The following is an 18,117-nucleotide window of genomic DNA, read 5'->3' as shown; positions in this document are numbered from 1 at the left end:
CTTTATGAACAGCTGAAGCTTTTATTTCTCAAGTTGTTGTAAGCAAAACCAGTCCACTCTATTTAATAAGATTAGATGGTAAGGAAAGAGAAGGAGAACACAGTAATGTTTGCTGTGTCTGCCACATCTTTCATGTTTGAAGGGATGGTGAAGTTACGGGTGAAATACCCCCATCCATTTTGACAGCAGCCGTAGAAATTGCCTTTTGCGGAGGTAGAAAACTTCATGCTTTTATTTTAATGTTTTTGAATGCTGTAAATATTCCCTGGCTCATTTGGGGATTTTCATGTGAAGATTAGTTAGTAGAGTTCAGTTAGGTAGGAATTTTGAGCAGAATTATTTTAAGATAAAATTAAAAACAACAACAACAAACTAGACTGCATAGCAGTTTTAGCTGCCATTTACAAAACTTGTTTTGACTTTTTGACTAGTTCCATTCTGCTGCCCTAATGGGAAGTACAAATCTTTTGCCTTTCTCAATAAAAGTACTTAGTTTTCAGTCTTTCTGAAAGCTTTTGCTATAGACTCCAGTGTTGTAATGTCAAAGGGCCAGGTCATGTTATTGAGGCAATGGACTACTGGGAATGTATCTGAGCACGGGTGTAAATGTGTGTGTGTGCTGCACAGGTCCCCTCTCTGTTAGCCAGCAGGTGGGTTAATGTTGGCAGGCAGCCCAGTTCACACCTAGCTGCTTGTTCACTCCAAGCTAGAAGGAGGGAGGAGAGACTTGGAAGGACAGAAATGAAGAAAGGCTTGTGAATGGAGATGATGATAGTTTAATAAGGAAAAGAGGAGTGTGGATGGTGAATGTGCTGTAGAAGCAATAAGTTGCCTCTTCTGGCTAGCAGCCTGGTACATGAGTCACACTCTGAGCAATGACTCCTTGGACAAAACTCCCTCAAGTGGTTCTATCCCTGACCACAGTGGCATAGGTAAAGAATGTCCTTTTTGGGTAAACTGAGGTCAGTTTTCCTTCTCCCAGCATCTTTACCTAATCCTGTAGAGTGGGAAACAGAGAAATCTTCAATGGTGCAATTCCTGCTTGGCAATAGCAAAATCCTTGGTGTCAACACAGTGTTGTTTACAAGCCCAAAACACAGCAGTGTGCGGGCTGCTATTAAAAAGTTAATTCCATCCCTGTCAGACACCTGTGAGTGCATTCAGTCATCTCTTTGCTAGGGCTGTGTTGGTTTTGGATGGAAAGTTTAAAAGAGGGGAAAGATTATTAAAGGTTGATTTGAGCTCCCAGTTAGTGCAGAAATTGAGTGAACATCAGTGTGTGTGTATACAAATAGGTATCTGTGCTTATTTGAGGAGTATTCTAAAAGCAATATCAAACCTCATAGTAAATGAGAATGTAAGGTTGCATCATCTTAAGCTTTTTTTTTTTTTTCTTTTTTATTTTTTTGGGGGGGGTTTATCAGTGTCCATGTTTCAGTTTGTTATGCAAAAGCTACTTTAGCACTCCCTCTTGCTTAAGAAAAATCATATCATATGCTGTGACAAGATTATCTACATGAAGCTTTTCAAATCACTGTGGTCCTGTAGGCTAGTCATTTTACCAGTAAGAAATAGGATTTGAGGTTATCCAAGCTGTATATGCACTTTTGTTCCTTCTGCAGAGGAAAGAAGTCATGCCTTTGCCTATCCTATCTATTGACCACTTAGGAAGAGGGGAACAGGAGGGCTACAGAGGCAGCACTGAGCACAGAAACTGTCTTATTTGGGGCATTTTTAGATGCTGACTCCCTACTTTGTCAGAGACTCAGGAACAGGAATGCCAAGCACCTATGCTTTCAGAAAATGCATAATTGATTTGGAAATGCTAGGTAGTCAATCTTGGCACTGTGAATGCCTGGGTAATTGGTTTTTAGAAGTTGAAATTTCTGAAATGAAATGGGAATTTCTACTTCTGGGATGCTGAAAGCCACTCTCTATCCTTGGTGTAGGCTGTTCTTCCCTGCTGTTGTATTCAGTTTACTGTTTTGGTTATTTTTAGTGCCTACAAATGCATTTCTACAACTGCTATCAGCAGAGGTTCTATGTTTGTGTGCTCCTTAAGCTTTCTGCGGGTGATTTTGTTATCATTTCCTCAATTCTGCTATCCATTTTTCTCTGTGGTTTTCTTTGTACATCTGTCTGCAGTGGCTTAAGGAGTCAGCTTATGTATTTCAAATTCAGTGCAATTTCTGTGATAATCTCCTTGGTAAATTAGGCAATGCTACACTTAAAGGGATATTCACCATGAATACTTGGGATGCTATCATTATGATTGGTGCGAGGGTTATCTCTTTAGAGAAAAGACATTAGTGTAGAACTTTTCAATGTGAACTATGCCATCCCAGCTTTAAAGCAAATGCAGTAGAATCCTGATTTTATAAATAGGCTACAGCAATATTCTGTAAGTTTTAGTTCAGAAGAAAAAAGTACATCAGTAGTCTATGTTTATCGGTCTGATTTCAATTTCAGTGAAAGGCAAACCAGAGAATGAGGGATGTTAAAGTCTCTTGCTCTGTTTAAGTTGCATTCTCTGTTCACAGAGGTGGCAGAATACACATGTTGTGACTAACGTGTCCTTTCCCAGTGCGTGATGTGGTAGAAAGGACTTTGCTGCTCTCAGTTACTCGGTGTTTCACAGCAGTCCAAAGAGATTTTGCACAATGTCTGAAGGAAAACTGTACTTTAAAAATCAATAAGTTAATGACTCCCTTTACCTCTAGAAACCAAATTATAGCTCTGAAGTTTGTGAATCCTGAGCTTCCCTTTGCTCATGCCACCCATAGGAAAATATGACTGTGTTTGGCTGCCTGTATTTCCTAGCTTGAAAAAAAAAAAAAAAAAAAAAAGAAAGAAAGAAAAACAACATTCGCACTTTGTGATTCAGTTACTGTTCAGCTAAAGTTGCAGTTTCACTCTGCGCGGAATTGAAACTCTCATGCTCTTGGCTGAGTGAAGGGCAGTTCCTATTATGAGAAAAATTAAATCAGTCTTAGTCCAAAAGAGACCCCAATGTGATGGTGCAGCTTTTGAAGTTGTCAAAGTTTGAAGCTGCAGGTTGCTGGGGAGGTTTCCAAAGGCTCTGGGTGGCCATAGAGAGTCGCTGGATTAGGTTGCTGTGCACTGTGCCTTAGAAAACTGACATGCAACTAATGTTGGTGGACGTTAAGCACCTCATGCTTATGGTCTGCTCCAGTGTAATGCACCAGAGACACGATTGAAAAAGTCAACAGTTGCAATTCAGGTTATGCCCTGCCATTCTCCTACATATGATGACCCAATTAAGCATGTTTGCTTTACAACAAAGTGAATAGCTACAGGTAAGTTAAAGCTCACTTTCTGCTCTGCTTTTCTGGTTTGTTTTGATTCCCTTCCCCCAAGTCTCATTCACTTAATAGACATTCTTCCACAAAGATTCATCTTGAGAGACTTATCTGCTTACATCAGGCACACAAACAAGCCTCAGTTAAGGGCCAGTTCTTGAAGCCGTTAGCAACAGAAATGAACCTCCGATAATAATAATAAAAGAAAGGATTAAACTTACAAATCTAAAATATTGTTAATGTTGGGCTCACTTTGACTCTTTGTGGTCATAGAGCTTGCACTTAAAAGCATAAAAAAAGAAGGAACTCAAGCTTCTGCAAATCTATATTGTCTGAAGTGAATGCTGCATTTGCGTAACACATCTCTCCTGTCTGATTAACATTACTTTCTCATTCCAAATGTTCATTTGGGGTTCCCCATGGCATGGGGGCAGACTCCCATTGGAGTCTTTATAGTTCCTTAAGGTCTAACACTATGTACAGGTAGACAACAAAGTTTAAAATGAAAAGCACGCTCAAAAGTGGCAGAGAACAGAGAAAGTTTCACCATGAGATGAAAACTAAACAACAACAACAAAAAACCTTGTGTTGCAACAGCACGTGAATTTGTGAGCAATGGGGGAATTTGCTTAATAGGGAAAAAAAAATTGAGTACTCAGTTATTTTTATGGGGAGTGGAGGAGTAATGGAGGTAGTGCCGTTTTAATTTTAAAGCCAGATATTTGAGGAAGTGGATTGCAGCACTTGTTTCATGTTCAATTATTTCTCAAGCTGCAGTTCAGCTGAAGAGAAGAACGATAAAGCAGTGGTTGCTGCTGTTGTCTTGAGTGAGTTATGCCACTCATCTCTACCGGATCTGAACCAGCGAAGACCTCTGTTACGCTGTTTTCTTCTGCTCTGATTTATAGTTTTTTCTTATGACAAATCTTTCAGAGGTGACAGCGCATGGAAAATGGTAGGTGAACATTTCACTTTAAAGTTATTAGTGCTCTTGGGTTGGAGCTGCTGGAAAAGGTTTTCAAGAGTATATTCTCCTACTGTGCTTTTAAACGCCCAGATTTGCTGGGGTGGCTGTAAGTTGCAATTTTAATGATAGGAAATGAGAGTTTTATGCTAATATACTACAGGAAGGGTATGGTATTTTCCACTAGATGTAATTTCTGTGTTGCTCGTTGCTTTGTGGTCTTTCACACTACCACCTTTTAAAATGCTTAAGGAACGCTTACAGAAAAGCTTCAGTACAAAACACCTAGCCCTGCTGTTTCTGAATATTTGAAGAATGCCACAAATCAAATGGAATTTGGTTACAGGTTTGTGAATGTGCTCAGTTAATATTGGAATATAAGTATTTCTGAAATCATAATCATAAACAAATCATAGAGAAAGGGACATCTCACATGCATATCTTAGCTGTACTTCTAAACTACGTTTCTGAATGCAAGGACTTTGCACAAGTCGGCACTGCCTACTGTTGGGAACAAGTATTAGTAGGGGTGTGGACTATATGATATCCAGAGGTCCCTTTCAACCCCTTTGATTCTGTGATTGCTTATTTCTTTTCATTTCATCTGTCTATTTTTTTTCTAGTATAGTAATGGGCACAAAGCGTGTTACATGTGGTCAGTTAACAGCACTAGAGTGCAACAATTTGCATGTGAAATAACATGTTAAAGGAACATGGAGATGCCAGTTTTGCAGAGAAATGAAACACAAAGTGTCTAAGAGCTAGGCGCTAACTCTGCAAAGGCACCCATACTCCTAAAAATACAGCAGCAGGTGTGTGTTCAAAATCTGAGCATTTTACAAGTCTTGGTAGGCAATTTTTTGACAGTTGAAGGAACTTTCAAAGATGTTCCTGAAGATTTTGATGTCCCAGATTCACTGCACCTGCTTTCAGGCCTCTAGTAGCGCAGTGTCTCTATACCCAGGCAGCTCCCTCTGTGCTGTGAGGGCTGATCAGCAATGCAGACGGACCCCAGTCTCCTCTCCTGCTTACTTGTAGATTACAGTGCAGTCCAGGCTGATGGCACTGCACTGAGGAACACAGATAAGTCCCTAGAATTTAGTCCCTGAGTGTAGTATCTGAGTACAGATGCACAGATTAAGTTGGTGATGATGATCTAGGTAGCAATGTCATGTTGTCCAAGTCCTAAATTAGAGCTTGAACAGAGGGGTTTAACTTGGCTTAACAACCCTAAAACCTTGATTCTGACTAACTTTTCCTCAACAGCAGCAAACCTGTGGTTTGCAGCAGGTTTTCCTTCCTTATTTTAAAATAGCAATTCAACACAGATTCCAGTGTTGCCAAGGCCATTCTTTTTCCCGGGCTTGCTGTCATGGCATGGACTTGGTCGAAGTGCACCAATGAATAAAACTAAATTCACTGTCACTTAGCAGTTTTGCTAGTCTAGTGAAATGTCATTTATGTGAATAATTCAGCATGTCCTTGTAAAGAAGGAAGGAAGAATGTTTACAGTAACATACTCAAATTTCGTCTTTTTATTGAAAGACAGACCCTTAGTTTTCTATGTAATTAATTTCAATAGTAGTGTCCCTCCTTCTCCCTCCCACTTTCTTGCACATCTTAATTCAGAAATAAAGAAGTCTTTAAAAAAAAAAATTGGGTAGTCAAATGAAACAAATGTATTTTATCTTCTCCACATTAGTTCCCATCTTGCTCTGATTGTTCTTATTCATCGTTTTTATTCAAATGCTTGTCTACTTTAGGAAATAGGAAAAGTTAAGCATCCTCTAAAGTAGACTGCTGAGACTGTACTAAAGACACTGGTGAATGAACTGTTCCTTGTCTTCATTCTGGGTGAATTTCCAAAGTGAATTAGTATATACCAAATGAAGGTTATTTTGGTACAACTAATGATTCACGAGGGTTGAAAATAATGAGATATGACTCACTGGTTAGGAAATCATGAGCAGCTTTCCTTAAGTAATTGTAAGAATACTGGACTATGGCTACCAATCTGGATATTTAACTATGTTTCCTTTTTCTGTGGACTCACTGAAGAGAAGAAAACTCTGTAGCTCTTCCTTAGAAAAGGAAAAGAGATCAGGAATATTTTCAAATGTCAAAATAGAAAACACAAAATCTGCACTGGATTTTTGCATTTTTCCACCCATACTGAAGCCTTATATTCAAAAGCTGACTGAATGAATCCCCAAAGCAATTCTATCTGGTTGTTGAATCTAGAGAGCAGAAGCACAGTGCTGTGAGAGATCTGACCTAGCTTCTCTGGCATTTGCTGCCTCTCTAGTCAGTATAGCTCTCCTCCAGATATGGAGGTGAACAGGAGATTTAGTACTGTTATCTGAAATAACAAAGGAACTCAGTTATACTTCATACTGAAAGGATGCACTATTGTATATAAACAGAGCATAAAACAGGAAGTCCCAGTTAATCTATGTCATATACAAAACATATTTAAGGGAACTCTCAGTAGTGTTTTCCCATGCTGTCTATGCAGTGAGGAGGTCTTCAAATGCATTGAAATACTATAACTCTTTTAAGAGACATACTCAATTTTTAAATGCCTTTTATTTTTATATTTACACCTACAACTAACATAGAGACCTCTGGGCCCTCTCTCCTTGTTGGACAGTGAAAATGCAAGCTGCTATTAAGGGATACTGAGTGACACCCATTGGCTTGGTTAACCCTGCAAGTATTCTGGCTTATAACAAATGAAGAATGCTTAAATGAAATTTGAATTAGACATGCTGCTGTTTGTGTGCTTCTGAATTTTTATGCTAGAGCTAGACTTTAACTGGCTGTATATTTTCTTTGGTTCAATTGCTTCTAAAAATTTACTTTGCTCATTTAGGTATATTTTACAACTGCAGTCTGTTGGATATCTAACACTGCTTACCTTTAAATAAAGGAAATTCACAGAAACAGACTGAATTACATACCTTGTTGAGTTTTTTTTGTTTGTGTGGTTGTTTTGTTTTGTTTTTCTTTTTTAGCAGATTCTTTAATTTCTTTATGTTTCACTGTCTTGGGAGTTATACTTGTCTTATCAGTGCAATATTTAATTATAATAAAGGAAAAGCATTTGAGGAAATGTCAGTACATGTCTTCCCCTAGACTTAGAATCCTTCCTACAAATCAATTTCTGGACAGCATGAGAAAGAATCCTAGGTTAGCCATGTGTTTGGTTTACCCTGGTACATGGTACATTTGATGTCCTATGACATTTATTACCATTGCATTTGATTAATACCTCCCTACTTCCTTATTTTTAGGTACAACGTGCAAAGACATCAAATGCACTGCTGTTTGTCTTGCTCTTCTTATTTCCAATTCTGCTGTCAGGAAACTGGTTTCCCAAAACTTTACCCTGTGATGTGGAAGCCTTTGAAGGTACTGTGAGAGTAGACTGCAGCAATCGCCACCTCACGGAAGTCCCCAGAGGGATCCCTGCAAATGCAACTAACCTGACCCTGACTATTAACCGTATCCCTCATATCTCTTCAGCATCCTTTATTCAGCTTGAAAACCTTGTGGAGATAGACTTCAGATGCAACTGCGTGCCTGCCAGACTGGGGCCCAAAGATAACGTGTGCAGCACACCACCAACAATTGAGAATGGCAGTTTTGCTGCTCTGACAAGACTGAAGTCATTGTATTTGGATGCAAACCAACTGTCAGAAATACCCCGGGGTCTTCCTGTTACTTTACGTTTGCTGAGTTTGGAAGCCAATAATATTTTTTCTATTAAGAAAAACACTTTTTCAGAGCTAAGAAATATAGAACTATTGTATCTGGGACAGAACTGTTACTACCGTAATCCATGTAATATTTCATTTGAAATTGAAAGAACAGCCTTTCTGAATCTGAAAAATTTGACAGTACTATCCCTCAAGTCTAATAACTTAACTTTTATTCCACCCAACTTGTCTTCAACTTTAAAGGAACTGTATATTTACAATAACAGAATTCAAGAGGTTCAGGAACATGATTTAAGTACCCTTTACAACCTAGAAATTCTTGATCTCAGTGGCAATTGCCCACGTTGCTATAATGCCCCATATCCTTGTACTCCCTGCCCCAATGTCTCAATTAAGATTCATTCAAAGGCGTTTTATTCCTTGAAAAAATTAAGAGTTTTGAGACTTCACAGTAACTCTCTTCGGAGTATACCGAGCAGCTGGTTTAAAAACATCAAGAATCTCAAAAGTCTTGACCTCTCCCAAAATTTCCTCGTAAAGGAGATTGGAGATGCTCAGTTTTTGAAGCTTATCCCCAGTCTTGTAGAGCTGGATTTGTCCTTTAATTTTGAATTGCAGATGTATTCTCCATCCTTGAATCTGTCTAAGACATTTTCCTCCCTTTCTAACCTGGAAACCCTAAGAATCAAGGGTTATGTATTTAAAGAACTGAGAGAAGGAAATCTAGATCCATTGCTCAGTCTTAAAAATCTGACAGTGTTGGATCTTGGGACTAATTTTATCAAAATTGCTGACCTAAGAGTGTTCAAGAAATTCCAAGCCCTAAAAATCATAGATCTCTCAGTGAATAAAATTTCTCCTTCTTCAGGTGAAAGTAACATTTATGGATTTTGCTCTGATCCCAGGATTACAGTAGAGCAATACAGCAGGCAAGTTTTACAAGAGATGCATTACTTTAGGTATGATGAGTATGGTCGAAGTTGCAAGTCCAAAGACAAAGAGGCTGATTCCTACCAACCTTCAGTCAATGGAGACTGCATGAGTTATGGAGAAACTCTAGATTTAAGCAGAAACAATATATTTTTTGTTAACTCCATAGACTTCCAGGATCTTAGTTTCCTCAAATGCCTCAACTTGTCAGGCAATGCCATAAGTCAAACTTTAAACGGAAGTGAATTCTACTACCTGTCTGGATTGAAATATCTAGATTTTTCTAACAACAGGATTGATTTGCTATACTCAACTGCTTTCAAAGAGCTGAAATTTTTAGAAATTCTAGATCTAAGCGATAACAAGCATTACTTTCTGGCAGAAGGTGTTAGCCACGTGCTTAGTTTTATGAAAAACTTGGCCTATCTGAAGAAGCTGATGATGAATGAGAATGAGATTTCTACCTCTATCAGCACAGGGATGGAAAGCCAATCTCTTCAAACTTTAGAATTTAGAGGAAATCGTTTAGATGTTTTCTGGGCAGACGGGAAGAATGAATACCTGTCGTTCTTCAAGAATCTGACCAATCTGGAACAACTGGATATTTCCTCTAACATGCTCAGCTTTTTACCTCCTGGTGTTTTTGAAGCTATGCCTCCAGAACTCAAGGTACTGAACTTAAGCAGTAACCTATTGAAGTCATTCAATTGGGGAAAACTCCACTTCCTGACCAAACTAGTAACTCTGGACCTCAGCAATAACCTTCTGACTACTGTTCCCCGAGAGCTGTCCAATTGCACTTCAACTCTCCAACAACTGATACTGCGAAACAATCATATTGCACGGTTAACCAAGTATTTTCTCAGAGGTGCCATTCAACTGTCATACTTGGACCTCAGTTCAAACAAGATCCAAATAATTAAGAAATCTAGCTTCCCTGAAAATATCATAAACAACCTGAGGATGCTGCTTTTACACAACAATCCTTTCAAGTGCAATTGTGATGCAGTGTGGTTTGTTGGGTGGATAAATCAGACTCAAGTGACAATTCCTCTTCTGGCCACAGATGTGACCTGTGCTGGCCCAGGGGCACACAGAGGAAGGAGCTTGGTATTCCTGGATCTGAATACCTGTGAGCTAGACACATCCTATCTGATCATGTATGCTTTATCAACTTCAGCTGTCCTAAGTTTAATGATGTTTGCAGTTATGAGTCACCTCTATTTCTGGGATGTGTGGTATAGCTATCATTACTGCGCTGCCAAGTTGAAGGGCTATAGACGCTTACCTTCACCAGATGCCTGCTATGATGCTTTTATTGCCTATGACAATTCAGATCTGGCTGTGAATGAATGGGTGATGACAGAATTGGTTGAAAAGCTGGAAGATCAAAAATCCAGACAGTTCAATTTATGCTTGGAAGAAAGAGACTGGCTTCCAGGTCAGCCAGTCTTTGATAACCTTTCCCAGAGCATTCAACTGAGCAAAAAGACCATATTTGTGCTGACCAACAAGTATATTAAAAGTGGCTCTTTCAAGACAACATTTTTCATGGCCCACCAACGACTTCTAGATGAAAAGATTGATGTGATTATCTTGATATTTCTTGAGAAAGCATTACAGAAGTCCCGATATGTTCAGCTGAGGAAGAGGCTGTGCAGAAGTTCTGTTCTGGAATGGCCAACTAACCCTCGATCTCAGCCCTACTTCTGGCAGTGTCTGAAAAATGCCATAGCTATGAACAATACCCTGGCTTACAACAAACTTCTCCAGGAAACTGTTTAGCTTTACCACTCCCTGTAAAATACTGTTATGCATGGTGAGGATAAGATACTGAACTTGCTATGGAAAAAATGTGAAAGTGGAGGGGGTAAATATAATTGAGATATGATAGCTGAAAATGAAACGCACAATCTGTTCCAAAGATAATAATTCAATTGTTTTGCTATGACAACATTAATTATAAACAGTTGCCAGCACAGATGTTTAGCTGATGCATACCTCATCCTGCATTTTCAGCAAGAGAAGATGATGCAACACTGTCCAGATTCCTAGTTTCAGTTCTCTAGAGAACATCTGACGTCACCTGGCTGGGTCAAGTGTGAGTGAGAAAATTGCTCAGCTCACTCTAGTTCCCAAGCTGCCTGGAGGAGTTTGGCCATGCTTAAGTTTGCTGCTGTTTGGATCACTGTTGGAGTAAACGTAATTTCAATAGAAAATTATTGTTAATGCATTTGTGTGTATTTATAAAAACAGGAAAAACAGAAAATGTTAATTTCAGAAAATACTTTAGATGAATTTCATGTTTAGGAGCTGGGGAAATGTATGCACAATTACCTTTTCAACTCAGGCTTCCATCTGCTGAGCCTACCAGCTCTGCTTGACTGGGCAACAGCTCTAGCCACTGGGGAGATGATATGCTGGCGGAACTTCTGGCAGGGGCTTGGATGTGGTATGGGAGATCTCCCATCACTGCATTTTCACAAAGGTTGCAAATTGGAAGAGATTTTGAAGAACTTGCATGTACTAAAATAGGAAAATGTAAGAGAAAACAAGTCAGAAGAGCTTGCAGGCTGTGGATAAGGAGGAGTTACAATGTAAAGGGCGTCTTTGCATGGAGCTTGTGCAAGGAAGTGAGGAAGGACAGTAGGCCAGCAAGGATAAGCTGAGAGAATTAAAAAAAAAAAAAAAAAAAAAAAAAAAAAAAGAAGTTGAGAGAGATGGAAAGAATAGTAAAAAACACTGACTACATTATGGTGTGGTAGAAATCCTCCAACTTACTGATAATTTCCAAATGATACATTCATTTTGCATTTCACTTGCTTTCTTGATTGCTCTCTGAGCTGTTTCCTGGAGTCTCAGACTTTCTCTCCAGTCCTGTGCAGTCATCTTTACAAGTGCAGCTTCCCTATTTCCACCAACACCCTCCATGTTTATGAACTGGAACCATGTCAGCAGATCCAGCCAGTGCTGGAACATGGGACCATGCTAAAGTGGCTGAATCATTTGCCTCTGCCTGTCCTGACTTTCTGCAAAACAAAACACAATCAAAGTACAAAACATATAACACCAAGTTGTAAATGGATAGCACCCACCTGACTGCTTCTTTAGCCGTGTTTTTGTTGCTTCAGAGCATCTTCAAACTTCCTTTGCCTCCTTGTTCTCCCAGCAGGTCTATTTCCCACAGCAGTTGCTGAAAATGTAATATGGGGAATGAGCTTGACTTTAGAGACATCCTAAAGAGGAAAAGGAGCACTGTTCAGAAAAACAAATACTTGAGCCTACTCCCTGCTTTAGGTCATAGTGCATCCTCATAAAAACACATGAAAGTAATTCAGCTGAAGTCTTTTCAGTGACAATATAAACTTATGTGTGTTATGCCTTGCACTTCTGTCCACAGTGAAGTTTGGAGAGCTTCTCTCATCTCTCTCAAAGCCTTTCTACTGCTTAGAACCTACTTAGCTGCCCCCTGCACTTCTTTACCTACATTTGAAGCCTGGTGATAGGACTACAGGGAATGGCTTCAAGCTGAGCCAGGGGAGGTTCAGGATGGATGTTAGAAAACGCTACTTCTCTGAAGGAGTGGTCAGGCAGTGGAATGGGCTGCCCAAGGAGGTGGTGGAGTCACTGACCTGGAGGTGTTCAAGGAACATTTCAACGTTGTGTTGAGGGACATGGTTTAGTGAAAACTTTTGGTGATGGGTGGATGGTTGGACTGGATCACCTTGTAGGTCTTTTCCAACTTTGATGATTCTGTGGTTTATGCCCAGTCCTTTCTTCAAACAACTCCTTTTTGATTTAGTTCTAGGCAACCAGGCACACAAGAATGCAAACACACACACACACAAAAAAAGCAAAACAAAAAGACAAACTTCACATAATATTACTGAAAATAAGAGGGTTATTTTTCACCCGGTTTGTCACAACAGTTTTACTGGTGAACTGAAGCCTGAGAAAGAGGAGGGCCTAGTTAGCAGAGTGGGTGTTTTATGGTTGTATTTTAAAGAATGCCTTGTAAAGATTGTGTTTGTAAGCCTAAAAAATCTGTGTCTGCAAATAGAATAACGTGAGATCTGTTACAAATCTCTTCATAAATGAACGCTAAAATAACAACTTCTATCCCTCAGTTACTGTCACAACATGTCTCCCTTTCTCCCCAAAGCACTTCTGTCCAGAGCAGTTTTTCTTTCACAGCCTGAGTGGATAGTGTCAGGACATAATATCACTTGGCATACCTGAAGTTGAGGGAAGTGTTTTCTACTCTTCCTCTGAAAAGTGACAAAAAAATGGGTATTCAATGAGTGGCAATCGATATATAACAAAACTCTGAGCTTGTGGTGTGGCAAGGGACTTACTCACTCTGTAGCACAAGACCACAGAGAGGCCAAAGATGCTGCATGAATGCTTTTGTGAGTATCTGAGAGAGATGATGACCTGTGCTACGATCTGAAGTGGAAATCAAGTGATCTACTGACATGGCACTGCTCAATGTCAGGGCTAGTTCTCTCAGACAGAGCCTTCATTACAGAGGAAAGAGCCCACTGTCAGTTTCATGTGGGAAAACACTTTGCAATACCTGTGTTTTTCCCCTGCAAATAAACACATAGCCAGGGGAATAAGGACAGAATGAGAAAGACCGAAACACCAATTTCTATCTCTCTTTTTTTATTCTAAGCTAAAATGATATTTTCTGCATCTCTTATTCTATTTCTGTGTCCCATGGCACTTTGGAGAGGATGTACCTGCCCAATTAGCTAAGACAGGCCTACATCCTTCCCCTTAAATGCTTCAGGACATGTACTAAGAAGGCCACTTATTGTCCAGGACTTTGCACGTTTTTCAGGCTAAAGATTACTCCTGTACTCAGAAAACAACAGAATTTGTTTTAATATTTTTTGTTTTACTGTTGTTTGTTTGATTCATCGATTGCTTTTAAAGTCATTTCACAAATGGCATCAATCAGCTTTTCAGGTATTTTCCAACCTGAGTGATTCTGTGAGTGAGTGTAGGCACAATCGGAAAAATAATTGGATTTATTATTAGCTAGGATTTTAGTGAATGCATTTAGTGAATGCATTTATTAAATAAGCATGTCCCTCATCCCTTCTGGAATCTTTTATTATAATGAAGCACCAAGAAATGGAAGTTCTTTGACTGATTCAATCTACTGATTTTTGACTTCAGGTATTACTTGCGTGATTGGTGTAGGAGAGTCTGAACTTATCTAGCACTGTAGAGTTAGAGGTTTTCTATTCCAGTTACATATGGTTTTATAGTGGTATATCTTGTGAACTGGCAGGAAGTCAATGAGGAAGAAGAGGGTAAGGATATTTGGCAAACCTAACAGTAGACAACTACGGCTGCACTAACAGGTTTAAGCTTCATTCTCTTTTTCAGAGGTGAGATAGAGGCATGTGACAATATCACTTATGCTAACGCAGAGGCTTAAGGTGAGTCAAAGTGGTTGCACAACAAAAGTAGGATTTCTCCCCATTAACCATGAGGTGTTCCTATGGTGACTAGGTCAGATGTAGGCAAGTGCGCTGCAGATGCCTTCAGTTACATGAGTCATCATCATGCTCCAGATTTACATATGCAGCCAGTGACAAGCTGGTCCTCAATATCACATGGGCAGAAAAATATCAGAAATATCATAAACAGCAAGTGTAATAACCAAAACTGTTCTTTGTCATTCTCTGTTTCATTAGCAAGATTATACTGGATAATGACTACATTTGGTATTTAGTCTACATGGCCTGAAAAAACTACACAGGGAGTAGGGGGAAGCAGAAAGAAGGGAAGAGGAATGTTGGCAAATTTGTAAGATTTTTACAATTCTAGTACAATCAGCATAAAAATGCAGTGTTTCTAGATATGGGGGTATCATTATTGTGGCACAAGAACAACAATGAAAACTGAATAAAACTCAGTGAAAACTGGCATGTAACACCCCTTTTTGTAGCATAGAGAGAGTGGTGACCAACTGAGCTAAATACAGCTGGTGACTGGTTGTGAGTGTTGTTCCCCAGAGGTTGGTATTGGGACCCATTCTGTTTAAGATCTTTACTTACTATTTGGGTAAGAGAATTGATTGCACTCTCAGAAAATATGCAGACAACACAGTTGAGTGAAAGTATTGATCTGCCTGGGGTGGGAAGGCCCTACAGAGGTATCTGGACAGGTTGGATCAATGGGCTGGAGCCAATGTGGTGAAGTTCAACAAGACCAAGCATCAGATCTTGCACCACAGCCCCAGGCAATGCTACAGGCTTGGGGCAGGGTGGCTGGGAAGCTGTGTGGAGGAAAAGAATCCAAGGGTGTTGATGGTCAACACTCAGCTAACACAAGCCAGCAGTGTGTCCAGGTAGTAAAAAAGGCCAGTGGCATCCTGGCTTGTATCAGAAATAGTGCAGCCAGCAGAAGCTTGGAGGTGACTGTCCTCCTGTATTCAGCTCTGATGAGGCTGCACCTTGTGTACTGCATTTGGTGTTGGGACTCTTATCACAAGAAAGATACTGAGGCCCTGTAATGTGTTCAGAGAAGGGGAACAAAGTTGAGAAGAGTCTGGAGCACAAGTCTTATAGGAAGTAGCTGACGGAACTGGGATTGTTAAATCTGGAGAAATGGAGGCTCAGGGGAGACCTTATTGCTCTCTACAACTACCTGAAAGGAGGCTGTAGCAAGATGGGTGTTGTCTGTTTCTGCCAGGTAACAGTGATAAGTCTAGAGGGCATAGTCTCAAGTTGCACCAGGAAAAGTTCAGATTGGGTATTATAAAGAATTTCTTCTCAGAAAGAGTGGTAATGCATTGGAACAGGCTGCTCAGTGAGGTGATGGAGTTGCTGTTCTTGGAGATGTTTAAGGAAGGAGTAGAGGAAGTACTTAGAGATGTGGTTTAGTGGGCAATTTTTGTGGTAGGTGGATGGTTGGACTAGATGATGTTTAGAGGTCTTTCCCAACTTTAATGACTCTATGATTCTATTATAGGTTTATATGAATATATACTTTGCTTCACATGTGAGGAATTTGAAGTTGACTCTGTATGAGAATGATTTACATTGGAAAGGACCTCTGGAAGTCAAAACAGGTCTAATTTAATTTCTACATATCATTATCTTACTTTTATCCTTATTTAGATTATATGAAGTTGGAGTACTTTGTAAGAAATGATATCCTTCAAAGGAACATAATTATGTGGTCTTTAAAAGACCACATAAAGATCAGGACTCCTCGTTCTGTAGTAGATCTCATATTTGGTAATGTGTATCAAAAACTGCAAAAATTTTTTGGCTTCTGAATACCATTTGCCTCTTCTTCTCCTAAATGTTGATCTGAAGGTACCTAACTATGGAAATAAACTCTCATTTACGGTGAACAAGACAATTAGGTCATTCAGGTTATAATTCTTCCCAGTTGCCTCTGAAACAGCTCACCATCATCAACTGTGTGTGGAAGTTAGCCTCCTAATTTGGGAAGATAAATTGTGTGTCTAAATACAAAAGACATACACATTCATCTACCATTATCTCCAAGAGTACAAATGGGAAAAGTAAGATACAGAGAAGTCAAGCCATTTCTACACTGTCCATTTGCTGATGGTGCAACTGAAAAAGTGAATCTAGCCATCCAAGCTGTAAAAGCTACCTGAATGTGTTGCCTGGTTAACAAGCACATTCACACTGCTTATATGGGATTATTTACTTAGAAATATAGCTAAGCTGAGAATCAAATGTACTCACAGAGAGAAATTTGTAATTTGGATGTACAGATAATTGAGGTTGTGCTGAGGTAGATGAAAGTCCAGTCAAGATATATAAAAATGTTTCGGGTTTTTTTTTTTTTTTTTTTTTTTTTTTTTTTTATATTGTTTTGTTTCGGTGGGAGAGTATTTTTGTTCAAGATATGCAGCTGAAGATGTGATATTAGAATAATCAATGGTATAATTCTGTGGCCTTAACTACTTGGTCTTTTCTTTCCTTTCCTTCCTTTATTGTTACTGAGGCATACTGATAATGGCAGTGTTTTGAGCAAAAGCAGACCTAGGTAACTATGCTGTTTTAAAAGAAATATACACAAAATAATAATTGTCTTTGCCAGTGCAAACTCACTCAGGAACATTTAAGGAAATAACGTTACAGGCTCTTCTTAGCAATGGTATGATAAAAGAATTAACAATGGATTTGTATCATCATAGAAACTGGAGTAAGCTTGCAGAACTGAAGTTCTTAGGTTTCAATTTTAAGTTTTAATTTTTTTTCTCTGATCATTTTCTTTCTTTTTACAAGCTATGCTCAGTTTTGCTGCCTTAGATGTTGAGTTTCCCTGTGCTGTACTCTGCATAGTGATATCTGCAAGCCTAACATAATTAATTAATACTTTTTGAATGACTCCACAAAAATGAGAGGTTCCAGAAGTAGGAGTTGCTTAAAAATGCATTCCCAGTCTTGTATTTTTCCTAATCATGTTCAACTTTCAATCAAAGAGAGAGGCTGTTGATTAGTCTTTCTTTGAAATTGCTCTCCATGTACAGAGGAAAAAAATCTGAAAGTTAAAGCAAATGAATTTTCACCTTATATTCTTGTTTTCTTTTCCACAGATTATTCTGACTCACCACATACTCAGAATATTTGAGATCCACAGCTCTATGTGGAAGAATTATATTCAGACAATATTATGCTTTTGAACATTGCAGCTGGATGCTACATCTCATTTATAATAAAATCTCCTAACTTAATTATCCAGTTATCTTGGAACATGTTTTGAAGGCTGGTAGAAACACAGTTGCCAAGCTGTGCTCATTTATTTATTCTGAACTCACCTTTGTGATGAAAAAGCAGCAACTTCCAAAAAAGGATTTTAGCAACCCTTGCTCCATTGGACAAACAAGTTGCAAACACAAACTGAAGACTCCCTCCTATGCAGGCACTTTACTTCTACTTCCTGTGGCTGAAATTCTGTGTACTTAATGCCACTCTGAGGTGAAATCCAGTCCTTTCAAGATTCTTGCCCTTCAAGCAAAGACAATAATCCTATAGCAGCTAAATAAGTATACGTACACATATATGTATACATACACATATATCCAAAACACCTTCAGCTATAAAGAAAAAGAGTAAATTTTGATGTCATATTAATGCAGTTTCAACTATTTTGAATAATCCATCAACAAATCTCACAGAAAGAA

The 18,117-nt window shown here is 39.0% G+C and overlaps 1 protein-coding gene across 2 annotated transcripts; it reads left to right on the top strand.

Moving 5' to 3' along the window:
• The first annotated feature begins 4,081 nt into the window (after positions 1 to 4,081).
• Positions 4,082 to 17,563, top strand: TLR7 (toll like receptor 7). 2 transcript variants are annotated; one of them, XR_011904993.1, is made up of 4 exons: positions 4,113 to 4,275; positions 7,578 to 10,752; positions 15,921 to 16,020; positions 17,530 to 17,563. XR_011904993.1 is itself a non-coding variant. In XM_072346355.1 (2 exons), the coding sequence occupies exons 1-2, from the start codon at positions 4,273 to 4,275 to the stop codon at positions 10,716 to 10,718; spliced, it is 3,144 nt and encodes a 1,047-aa protein (XP_072202456.1). In that variant the 5' UTR covers positions 4,082 to 4,272; the 3' UTR covers positions 10,719 to 11,143. The 2 variants fall into 2 exon arrangements, 1 of the variants encoding a protein (XP_072202456.1); XM_072346355.1 differs by lacking the exons at positions 15,921 to 16,020; positions 17,530 to 17,563 and having other exon boundaries at positions 4,082 to 4,275; positions 7,578 to 11,143.
• Positions 17,564 to 18,117: the final 554 nt, after the last annotated feature.

This window comes from Excalfactoria chinensis, chromosome 1, assembly GCF_039878825.1.
Source record: "Excalfactoria chinensis isolate bCotChi1 chromosome 1, bCotChi1.hap2, whole genome shotgun sequence".
In the NCBI taxonomy this organism is placed as follows: domain Eukaryota; kingdom Metazoa; phylum Chordata; class Aves; order Galliformes; family Phasianidae; genus Excalfactoria; species Excalfactoria chinensis.
The sequence above is the reverse complement of the archived record's forward strand: the minus strand, read 5'-3'. Positions and strand labels throughout refer to the sequence as shown.